General features: G+C 53.2%; 1 protein-coding gene across 2 annotated transcripts in view; it reads left to right on the forward strand.

The window, feature by feature from the left end:
* Positions 1-12,153, forward strand: part of FLI1 (Fli-1 proto-oncogene, ETS transcription factor) — a 108,733-nt gene that overhangs the window by 63,873 nt on the left and 32,707 nt on the right. For both annotated transcript variants that reach the window (XM_045555411.1, XM_045555410.1), the window contains exons 3-4: positions 4,632-4,786; positions 8,966-9,169. In XM_045555411.1, coding sequence (XP_045411367.1) covers positions 4,632-4,786; positions 8,966-9,169 — 359 coding nt within the window. The remainder of the gene's footprint in view (positions 1-4,631; positions 4,787-8,965; positions 9,170-12,153) is intronic.

A 12,153-nucleotide genomic window follows, 5' to 3' on the forward strand; every position in this document is an offset into this window, starting at 1 on the left:
GCAAGGATTTTCATCCCAGCAGCAAGCCATCTGGCCCAGGGCAAAGGGTCAAACCCAGAGAGTAGGTCTGGGGAGCTCAGAGAAAGTCTTGTTGCCCATGTTCTGGAGGCTTGTGCTCTCCTTCTTCTTCTCGCCCTGTTGTGGTTGACTGTTAGGCTGGGTTGCCTTGAAACAGCATGGCCCATAGGTTCTGTGTTGGATGCAGACTTCAGGAACTTGATCCAAGCTGTGGTCTACAAATAACTCTCAGCTGCATCCTGTCTCAGCCACAGGGATTGGGGAAAACATCCCTCGAAGGAAAGAATATCGACTTATGGAGGGCAAACACAGGGCTTGCCTTGTGTGCGCAGCATTCAGGGCCTGAGTTCAGTGCTAGCCTGTCCTGATGCTCCCGGACTGGCCCAGAGGGTCTGGATGCACCAAACACCCAGAGGCTCACACTCCACGTGCAGAAAGATCAGCCTCACAAGCCCTGTAACTTGTGCCTCCCTGACTGCAAAGTGCCTCCCTAAACTCCACGTTCTGAACCTTGCAGTGTGAAACATACCACACGTAACCTGGGTGGGAAGGCATTCTCAGGATTCTGCCAAAGCTGTCAGCATCTACTGTGTATGGAGAGGAAAACAGCCAGTGGGTTAGGGGGATGGTTTCGTTATGGCGGATGTTTTTTTTTTTCTTGAAATTTGCTTTTAAATTGTTGCATCTCCTTTTCAAAAACGAAAGTCACGTCTCTGCATGAATCCTACAGAAATCCTAAAGGCCATACAGACTGCTTAATTTTTGTACAATGTGCACGCTCCGTGGAAGACACATGTGCTATGCAACTTTAACTGTGTGAACACTGGGTGTCCCTTGATGGGAAGCCTGGCTGCAGATTTGTGGATCTGATGCTATACCCTGAGTTCAGCCGCTGCATTAAAGGGGAGGTGGAGAAGATGTTTGTATAGTCTGAGGGGTAATTTTCAGAAATCTTTGAAATCTCCTTTCATCCAAACGCCCAAGATTTCACATCTTGTTTTAAATTGCCTAACAGATTGCAAGGCACTTTTGGAAATCACTAGCAGTTTTTTCAAAGCAATGTTCACTGAACACACAAAAACAGAGCCCAAAGAGCAAAGAGTCTATGTCCAGTGGCAAAAATGAAGGGAAAGGGGCAGCTTTGCTGCGTCCTCCCGGGCCCTGGTTTTCTGTTGCCTGAGATCTCCATCCAGAGATGCGTTGAGTTACACTCTGGGAGCCGCCACCTCCGCCCTGCTCCATTGTGCAGCCCCAGGCCCTCCTGTCACCTGTCCCTGTCCCAGTGCTATCAGCTGCCTGTGGGCCCCAGCCCCATGCTAGCCATAAGTGCAGTCTCAATACAAATGAGCAGCAGTGTCAGGAAGCTGAATGGAGAAACCTCGTCCGGTCCGCGCTCCCCTCCCTCCCTTCCTCTTGTTTTCATCCAGCCCTCTTCACAGGCGCCAGCTGCCTCATTGCAGCCCAGCCTTTATGCTGGCTTCACCTGTACCCACCCTTAGCAGTAGCTGAGCCCCTGCCGTGCGGGGCTCGAGCTCTCTGGTGGAGGCCCGGTGCCCTAGATCTGGGAGAATGGAGGGAAGTCTGGCAGGCGAGCGGGCGAGGTACGGCTTTCCTTCTTTCTCTCCCTGAGCAGCGGGAGGAGGGCTGGCCCGGCAAGTGCGGCAGTCTGGGGTGGGGGCCAGGGCGTCTCCCTAGGCTGCCCCTTGCAAGGCCTAGCACAGAGGCCTGGACTGAGGACAGGGCCTTGCTCCTGAAGGGAAGCACCCAGGCAGGAGGGCAGCCAGAGAGACCACCTGCCCCGCTGGGGAGCAGGTGTGTGCACGGGGCTGGAGGAGGGAGAACAGAGGGAAGCAGAACTGGAACAACTTCTGTGGGTCAGTGAACGAGGAGGTTGTGCCCACCAGACAGCTGTAGCAGCCGTCCTAGCAAGACAGCCCCCACCCTCCTCCACGCCCACCCCCCTGCAGGTGCCGACCTCACCCGGCGCTTGTGGCTCCGCTCCTTACCAGGTCGTGCATCAGGCAGCTTTTATGAAAAGTTCCATCATTTCAAATTTATTTTTCTCTCCTCCTGGCACTGGGGACCAGCCCTGCCACCTGCCTGTGCCTGCCATACACGGCCATGAACCATAAAGGGCCACTTAATTTCAGTGACTCCCAAGGTGCTGACCTCGCTGCATGGCAAGAGTCTGTTTTTAACTCAGAAATCCCCCAGAGGCCCTGCTGGTGGGGAGAAGAATTTTTCAAACATCATCTCCCCCATGTTCGTAAAGGGGGGAGGGCTGTGGAGCATGTGCGTCCTCGCCCGCCACACCCTGCCCACTGACACTGCTCTCCTTTCCCAAAGACCCCTGGCCCTGCCCGCTCCCTCTGGTGCTGGGCATCCTCCAGCGGCCACCCGGCCAGTGCAAACCTTGCTTCCCTGGCTGCAGGCCAACTTAATCCTGCAAACTTCTGCAGCACTTGGGCTGTTTCACAACTGACCAGGCAGCCGGGAAAGGCTGCCAGACTGTGGGGTGTGTATAGTGCTGTGGGGGTGTGTGCCGAAGCATGTGTGCACATGTGTACGTGTGTGTTTGTATGTTCTTCATGTTGCAGTGTGTGCACGGGTCATGTGTGTGGGTGCAGGCATGTAGTCAGCCACGGGGTGGGTGTGGGGACCCGGCGCGCTCGGGCCAGAGCCCAGCTCAGACGCCGGCTCCAGGGCCCGACTGGGGCTGCTTCATGGCAGGCCAAGTCCTTCAACAGCAGAAGCCAAAGGGCCGAGCGCTGGTGAAAAGCCCCGATGTGCTACTGCCTCCCCTCCGCCTGCCATGGGGACATTAAACCTTCAACAATCTGGGACTCTGACGGCTGGTTCTTGGTTCTCTGCCTGGAAAAACAGTAGGCGAATAGTAAAACCTTAAATTCTAACATGTGTAAGTTATACATCTTATTTTCATTTTCAGCCCATGTTCCCCTCTGTAAGACATCAGGAAAAAATTACCGTCTGACTTCTAATATCTCAGTGGAGCATTTATCTCCCAGCTATGATAAGTGATCTTCAATATTTTTTCCTTTCAGATTAAGAAACAAATTCATTTAATTTTCTGTATTGAATGTGCTCAGGCCTCCCCCGCCCTGCCTGAGTCCCAGGAAGCCCTGGGCTGCTGTCCGTCTCCTGGGTTGGTGACAGCCCTCCCTGCTTGCGGGCATGGGTGGGTCCCTCTCTGGCACGGCCCTGCTCCTACGGCTTCGCAGTGGTCTGGTCCTGCCCACAGCAGGGGACGGAGGGCAGCGGCCAGGCCTTCGGAACGTCCGGCGAGGTTATGCAGCCCAGAGCTGGAAGCTGTAATCTGAACCTTATCTGAACTCCGGGGTCTGAAGGCCTGGTTTGGAGCTCTTGAGAGAACTGGCTGTCTCCCAGGCTGCCAGAACCGATGCTTCCTGCTCGCTATAACCGCAGCTGCCGCCTCTCCTTGGCCTTCCCACCGTCTCCTTTGGTCCTGCTGCTGCCGCGAGTGTCTGGGCAGGGCAGGTTGGCACCTCCCCTGAGCACGCTGGAGGTGTGTGACGCTGGGTGGGGGCGTGTACAGTGTGTATGCCAGCCTGCTGCAGGGCACCAGGTGGCCGCAGGTCGGGGATCAGCCCAGCTCTCTGGATGGCTGTCGGTCACCAATGCTGCAAACTCCCAGGTGCTAATTGGGTGTGTAGTTCAAGGCCAAGTTGGGTGATTTGCTTTCTCCCCGTGCATTTCCATATTTCTTCCCCTGTGAGCTTGGTGGCCAGGGATGCAAAATGCCATGAGGGCCACACCTCTCAGTCAGGCTGAGGTTCCTGGGTTCTAGTCCTCCTTCATGCTGAAACCAGCTCTTTTGCACCTTTGAGTGAAGCTTCTCACCAGAGATCTGAGTCCTGTTTGCCCTGCTCTAGCTGTGCCACCCTAGGCCAGTCAGCCTGCCTCTGTTTCCTTAACCAAGAAAACAGAAAAGGGAATAGTGACCCTTCCCATGTCTATCTTGGAGGATTATTGCGAAATGTAACAGAGCACGAGAAATGCATCAAAATGATGTGTGTGCAACAGAAATAAGTCACTGAGAAAACATTTGCTGCTCACCTCCCCTGCAAAGCACCGCATAGGGTGCCAGACTAAACAAAGGAAGTGAGGACACCATCTCCAGAAACGCGTAAGCCGGCCGGGGGAGAGCACGTGCCCAGCTAAGGATCCTACAGCGTGTCGAGTCCTATAACCAAGGCTGGGGACAGTGGGGAAGGTGTGTCTGGGAGCAAGGACCAGGTTGCCTGGCAATGAGGCTAAAAATGTAAGCTGCAGTCAGCCTGGGAGGGCCGCAGGGCCACTCGGGGAAGTTCAGACTTTGGTCTGAGGGCACTGTGGAGCTGCCAAAAGCTTCTACGGAGCATAATTATAGGATCCAGCTGGGATCTGAAGAAAACTTTGGTGGCAGCATGGAGGATAGAAATAGGGCAGCATCCTTGCCGTCATGGTCATGACACCCAGCAGGCTGGGTGGTGGCTCCATGGCTGTGCTCAGAGGGACCGGCCGCGATGCTGAGGCGGGGTGAGCTGGCCCCGTCCGTGACGGCTTCCTTGGTGCTTTGTCTCCTGTCATTCTAGGGAGTCGCCAGTGGACTGCAGCGTGAGCAAATGCGGCAAGCTCATCGGCGGAGGCGAGTCCAACCCCATGAACTACAACAGCTACATGGACGAGAAGAACGGCCCCCCTCCTCCCAACATGACCACCAACGAGAGGAGAGTCATCGTCCCCGCAGGTACTTTGGGAACCAGGCTTCAGGCCCGGCATCCACTTCTCCGCTCTCTGGGGGCCCACAGCTGATGGCCAGGCCTGCCCCAGGGTGGCATCTAAACCTTTACCTGATACCCCACACTCTGTGGAAACGCAAAACCAAGAAAACTGCACATTTCACCTCCCTCCCTAGCTGCCCTCCAAGACAGTATCCCAAATGTCACCAGAACCCCGACATGCAGATTCTGGAAGCCCCACGCTCAAACTGACCACAGCACAGGCTCTACATCAGTGGCCTGGTATCCGAGGACGGACCTGCCCAGAGAGCAGGGGCAAGGCTGCCCCCACCCGAAAGGAGTCTCGTGGGCTCCCGGGCATGGGCATCCTTGCCTTTGCGGAGGAGGGCAGCTGCAGAGGTCTGTCCTTCCCTTCAGGCGTGTACTTCCTGGCATCTGCTGGGTTCCACCTTTCCAAAATGACAGCCAGCTCTTTCAGTTTTAAAATAGAAATAACTATATTTAACAAACGGAGCGCCTTGACATGTGTGCAACAAGTTATGTCATTAGGTAAAAATAGCCTCTTTTTCCTAGGTATTGGTGCGGTTTGTTACAGAAAATAAAATCATTGTTCAATCCTTCGGTCCATTGGCCAGACACTTTGCCTCAGTTAGCACCAGCAAGCCCAGCCGCCTGGACAAAAAGGGAGTTTGAAAACTGCCACGTGTAGAACTGGTGCCAGGTAGAAGGAGCGAGAGCATCCAAATCTTAAGCAAAGTGAATTATAGGGCAGGGATTAAAATTGATCTTACCAAAATAGCTTTACCAAAGAGGCAAAACTCCTTCTATTTGTAAAAGTGTAAATGCAGTTGTGTCTGAAGGTAAAAGACTAGACATTTCTTGGAGGTAGTCCAGAGGAATTTGTTTGTTGGTCTAAAGGTGTGATTGGTAATGGGCCCCTGCCTAGACCCTCTGTGTTCCATGGGAGGCAGTGTCTCATCACCTCCTAGGGCTACAGCCACCTCCCTGTGTTCTGGGCCAAATTCCAGAAGGTGTGAGAAAGAGTGAGGCAGGAGAGAGGTGGGGCTTACAGGAATCTTCTCTGTACCCCATAGGGCTTAAAACTGACTCATAAAGCAATTCTAAGTTCCTTCTTCCTCAAGCATATGATCCAACAAAGGAAGAGGGAGAGGAGCTTCCATTTATTCGGTGCTTTCTAGGTGCCAGGCACCATGTGAACTGCTTTATCTCCATGATGTTGCTTATATCACTGGATGTTTGACCTCCCACCTCCCTCAGCAGACCAGCTAGTAGTGTTTAGCCTGGGTGGTCTTCTTCCTCCTCACCAAAGAAAGCAGACAGTGAAACCATTAATATGGACACAGTAGGAGCCTTCTTTATACTCTGCCAGGCATTTGAGCCCCATTTGAGCCTCACTGAGTCTTTGCTCAAATGGTATCAAACTCCCTTCTTCTGCCAGACATGGGAGGGAATCTGGAGGGACTGAAGTGTTAGGGGGTCAGAGAAGGTCTCTGTTGGCACCATCTCATTTCGGTCATCAGTTTTGGGAGGGGACTTGGAAATAGGTCAGAAGTGGCCAGATTGCTGGGTTGACCCTCCAACCCTCAACTGGTGTTGAAATGCTTTCAAAAGGAACAGCAAAGCAGGCTCCAGTGGGCCAAGTTAACTGCTGCGCTAATGGTGAAAACAGCGCCCACTCACATGGAGCAATCTCAAAGCGCTGTGTCTAGTGACGGTGCTTGCTGTGGGTTTGCTTTTGTGCTTTGCCTCCGGTCGGATCTCTCAGACCCTCAGACATTTTGGCTTCCTCCAGGTCAGCCTGCTGGACAGGAGGGAGAGTCTCATTTGGGCAAGTCCACAAATCAGGGCAATAAAATGGTAGTGGAATAACTGATTGAATTTACGGTGGGATTTTAAGACAAGTATAAATGTGGGCCCCAGTTAATCACCAGCTGTATGTGCAGATGGGAAGAAAGTAGGACTAAATCATCCAGGAAGCACATTTGGAAGAGTTCAGCGGATCCAGAGTAGAAGATTTATAATTCATTGTGCTGTAGAGGGAGAGAAATAATATTGTCGTAGAGCCTAAAGCAAGGGAGGAAATAATAAAAATAAATAAAATATATGGTGTAAAATTGAATTTGAGGCTTTGGATACTAACAGCGAGGAATTAGGAGAAGCAAAGGATGAAATAATGTGCTACATAGTCCAACTCCCCTCAGGACATGTTTGTTTAGAATTCTGCAAAGGTGCAAAATTATTTCCACTTGCCGATGATCCATACCTAATTGCTTCTGGAGAGTGAAAGAGTAAAGCAAAGCAAGGAATTTATCTGGGAGAGACAAATACATACTTGTACAACGACGCTCTGCTTTTCGGCATAAGAGCAGAGTAACTCACAGGTGGGGGGAGCAGGCCAGTGAGGGAAGGAGAGGGGACCCTTGGGGGACCTACCACTTCAACTGAGTGAAGTCCTGTGAAGACTTTGATTGGAACCCCAACTCAGATGCTTAGCAGCGATGCGACTTAACCTTGCAAGACTCCACTTTCATCTGTAAAGTGGGGATATTGCAAGACTTCCTTGAGAAGTAAACACAGGGCACGTGGTGCGGCTGGTACATAGTAGGCACCCGGCGTCTGTGCCATCACTAGTTACAGGGCCCTTGGGCTGTCACTGTGGCATTCAGTAGCAGTCTGTGCCCTGTGACCCCAAACTCTCCTCTTCTAACTCCTCCCCTTTTGCCAGCTCCTCCACCTCCAGCAGCAACGCAGCGACCACTCCCGTGCAAGGCTGGTGCTGGGCACTTCGCAAAGCCGACTCAGCCCCTGCCACCCAGACTGTCGCATATAAAAACCAAGGTGGGACGGAGAACCCATGCCAGCCAAGCACAGTCAGCAGCAGCTCGCAGTACCAACTCTGGGGGATTTGCCTCTGGTGCGAGCTGCACAGTGTGAGCCAGACAGCAGAGCCTGCCTTCCGCCCCATCCACTCCTAACCATTCGTCCTGGCTCCCATTACTGCCAAGAGCCTTCACAGACACTGCAGAGAGAGGGGGCGAGTTGGGTGAGGAGTAGCACAAATATCCTTGCCAAACAGACACACTGAATGAAGCAGCCTGTTAGAAGCTGGGGCTAACGGCCAACTGGCAACAAAATGCCAACTATATCCTCCTCCAGGAAGCCTTCTTTGACTCCCTAAGTTTATGCTATTCCCTTCCACCTATGGGTCCTTGAGCGACCACCTCAAAATCCAACACTTAGCCGTGTGTTTTCCTGCCTAAAAGTTTCATGGGGGTAGGTGTTCTTTGAGGGCAGCCGCCACGTAGTTTTCCTTCTGCCATAGGCACAGTTAAGGTGTCTATTAGACGCACTAACAATCGGTTGCCCGGTGAAGAGATGGGTTCCAGACTGTGATAAGTGATAAGACACAAGGTTCTACCTACTGTGGAACCTGCTAGAACTCATCACTTTCACCTTCCCCTGCAAACACACAGGCCTGGCTGAGGAGTCGAGTGGTCCTCAAGTGGAGACCGCCTCAGCTTTTGCATTATTTGTGTTCACTCTGAGACTGAAAGGTTTTCTCTCTCTAACACCATTTCTCATCTTTGGATATTTAAATTTCCAAAAAAAAAAAAATGTTTTGGGGGTGATCCCAAAAGGAGAAAACCCAGACAGGGTTTGTGGGACAGACTAACACCACTGGGTTTTCCAGCTGCCTGGATGCAATTATAGTGAAAGTCTATGCGTGTGTCTTTCTTTCCTGTAGCCATCTGAGGGATCTGCCTTCTTGCGTGAAATCATTAATATTCTTAAAATACAGCTGGCTCCCCTTTCCAGAAACATGGGTCCCTGGTTCTGTGGAATTGTGTTTATTTTCATTTTGATGCCACCATTGCTCAGGCAGAGGTTTCAGTTGCCCTCCGAGACTTGAAAGAGTGTCCTGTCGGGGTACGTCGCGAGGCAGCAAAGAACCTCCCTGGAGTGCTAAGTGGTTCAGGCAGCGCCAGATGCCATGGAGCCAGATGGGGGTTCTGGGGAACCATCTGGAAGGGACCTGGCTTTCCACTGAGGGGCGGAAAGGGAGAGACAGGGTGGGAGAGAGAGGAGGGCAGGAGGGAGGGAGAGCGGGAGGCTGCCCAGGACGCTCACGCAGCCCTTGCTGACGGCTGGTCCCTTCTCCTCTGCAGACCCCACGCTGTGGACCCAGGAGCACGTGAGGCAGTGGCTGGAGTGGGCCATAAAGGAGTACGGCCTGATGGAGATCGACACGTCCTTTTTCCAGAACATGGATGGCAAAGAACTGTGTAAAATGAACAAGGAGGACTTCCTCCGCGCCACCACGCTCTACAACACGGAAGTGCTGTTGTCACACCTCAGTTACCTCAGGGAAAGTAAGTGCAGCCCACGCTGGCAGGGCCAGGAGGCAGCCCTGCGAGGGCCGCTGGTTTCCCGTGGAGCCGACCCAGGGAAAGGAAGTCGGAGTCGCCGTGTTGGGCAGGCGCAGCACGGTCAGGCCTGTGATGCTGCTGAGGTCACCTGGGTTTCTGCAGGCCCTGCGGGGGCGGAGCGAGGGGTGGGGAGAACTAGGAGCTGTGACCGGAGGGGGCTGCCAGAGGCTAGCTACGCTCTTCCCGTGAGAGCCCCTTTCCAGAGGCTACTTCAACCTGCAATAACACAGAGGTGGATGCCCTGGCTGGTGTTTTCCTGAGCAATGATTTAAAGTTCATGGCTTTTGGATTTAAAGTTTTGAAAATTTACGTATTGGGTTCCCCTTATCCTTGGGGTACGCTGGCACCTCCAGCCCTGCTTTGCAGGGCTGTCTGCACACTTCCTCACTAACCAGGGAGAGCGGCCAACGCGACAGGTGTGTTGAGATCTGTGGGAGGCTGTCTCCTGGCCTGGCCAGGGGAAGGCAAGGAGCTTTGCGAAGGGAGAGCTTGGGAAAGAAACAGGCAGCCGGCCACGCGACCCGGCCAGCAGGCGGTTCCCCAGCACTGAGCACCCAGCAGGAGGACGGGAATTTCACGGGAGACGAAATGTGCACAGAGCAGAGGGAGGGAACTTTTAGACCCGCCGGTAACCTCAGCCTTGACTCTTTACCAGAAATCAGGCAGGTGGCATAGCAATGCTGCCCCTGAGCACTGGGGGCTGCTCTGTGGCCTAAAAAGATGGTTCGAGGGCCACAGCGCTGATGCCCCAGGAGGAAGCTGTGGTCTCACGCTACGCAGGGCTCCCCAACAGCCGCGGGCCGAGCGCAGACAGGGCAGCCGCGGGGGCTGCGTTTGCTGTGAACGGCCAGGGCTGCTGGAGTCCTGCGGGAGTTACGCTTTGGGAGGAGTTTGAGGGTAAGCCCCGCTCCAAAGCCGGGATCCTGGGACAGCACCTCTGGGGCCTGCTCTTCTGGTCTTGCTGCTCCCAGGGTGCCGTCGTCCAGTGGGCCCTCGACACGCCGTTCTGGAACCTGCCGTCTCACCCGGCAGCGCTGCAGCACACACCCGCTGGAAAAGCTAAGAATAAAAAAAAAAATGCCTTCGGAAGTTTCCACCAGTGCCCCTGGGCTCTCCGGTCACCTCTCCGAGGCGTCTGGTAACCAGTGGGAGAGAGTGGGTGATGCAGTGTATGTTAGCACCAGAGCAATGACCTCATGTCTGAGTCTTGCTGCAACATGAGGTCAGCCCGAGGAACAACAACTTCAAAAAAGGGGACTGGTTTCCACCCAGCTTTTCTGAGTTTTGGATAATTAGCATTTTCTAATGATCCATATTTTTCAGGCTTTAAGTGTTTATAGAATAAAAAAAAATAAGGGTCTCTGACCAGAGTCCTGCCGTGGTGTAGGCGGGAGCGGGGAGGGGTGGGCACGCGGAGGCGGACCGTGGGAGGCAAGACCAGCAAAGCAAAGCAGGGGCCCACCCTGCCTTCCCCACTTCGCCCGAGGGTGACCGTGGCAGGAGGCTGTGGGGCCCCTGGCCCCTTTTCTTCATCTGTGGGAGAGAAACAGCCTAGACAGCGTGCTCTGAACAGTTAAAGAGCCCAATACTTGTGGGGAAAGTCTGTTCATGCCGTGAGAGCCCCAGGCCCTGACCCGTCCATAAACAGCACAAGTCCCCGCTAGTACTTCGTGTCGCCAAAGAACCCGAGCCACAGTCGCTGAAGTGAGACAAATACCTGCCTCTCAAAGGCCCAGGTATGTGCGAAGGTGGCCACTGGTACCCATTCAAGAGACTTTGAACTGGAGGAAGTGGGTTCAAGGGCAAGGCAGTGAGCAGGTTGTGAAGAAGTGGAGATGCACAGTTTGGTATTTGGGGGGTATGACATGGCAAGAAAGTGTGAATTGCTTCTTTCTTTTCAAGGATGTCTATAGACAGAAGATGCCCCCAAAGCAATAAAAATATGAGGTTTCCAGAAAGGGGCTTATTAGTGGAGCAAATTTCCAGAGTGCGAAGGAGGCAGAGTCAAGCACGTACATGGGAGACCTTTGAAAACGCAGGGCAGACTCCCAGCACCAGGCTGGCTGACTGCAGCGCACCCACAGGACGAGACGCTGCTCTGCCGCAGAGCGACTGCGGTGAGAGAGCATGAGCCGTGCTCACGGTGCAAGGGGAGTGAAAAAGCTCACTAGAAAGTGGTCTGTGCACTGATAGAAAGACCATGTCTGCATGTCTGCCTGCATAATCAAAAATAGCTATATTAAGTTAAAAAAAAAAGAAAGAAAACATGGCCCAACATAGTACTGTAATATCCTTTTGAGGACCCTAGACTTAAATGATCCACTGTCAGGGGAGAGATGTTTCAAACCACGCTGGTCTTGAATTAGTGTCCGGGGTGGGGTTCCTGGTGTTGGGGGCGGCTGGTTGCTGAGCACCTGCAGGAGGCCTGTGCTGGTGACTGTCTCTGCTGTCTGTGTGCTCTGGATTTCTGGGAAATCCCTCATGCTGACCAACAATTTAAATGCTTTTGGAGCCTTCTCTCTTTATTGTTTTTCCAGACTGACTTCCAGGGGATGTTTTGCACTTAGGAGGGAGGCCGGTGCTTGGGGAATGCGTTGAAGCAGCCCCGTGGAGGCTGGGGAAGGGGTGCTAATTCCTTGTGCCCTGTCATCTGGTCCTTTTGTCACAGGCAGGTGGGGGCCCAACAATTCCACTTTGGCAAGAGGTGGAAGGAAAATAGCTGAGATCCTCAACACAGATGGAGGAAGTCCTGTGGGGCAAAGGGAAGTTGAGAGGGGAGAATTGGGGACCTGAGCCAGTCCTAAGTCAGGAAATTCCAAACTGGTGGCACTTCTCTGATCAAGTCTTTCTGGACCTTAATAGAAAGTCTAGAAAAAAGGAAACCTTGTCACATAAGAAGTTTTGTCATCAAAGTTACCATTTCGCAA

Source organism: Lemur catta, chromosome 7, assembly GCF_020740605.2.
Source record: "Lemur catta isolate mLemCat1 chromosome 7, mLemCat1.pri, whole genome shotgun sequence".
In the NCBI taxonomy this organism is placed as follows: domain Eukaryota; kingdom Metazoa; phylum Chordata; class Mammalia; order Primates; family Lemuridae; genus Lemur; species Lemur catta.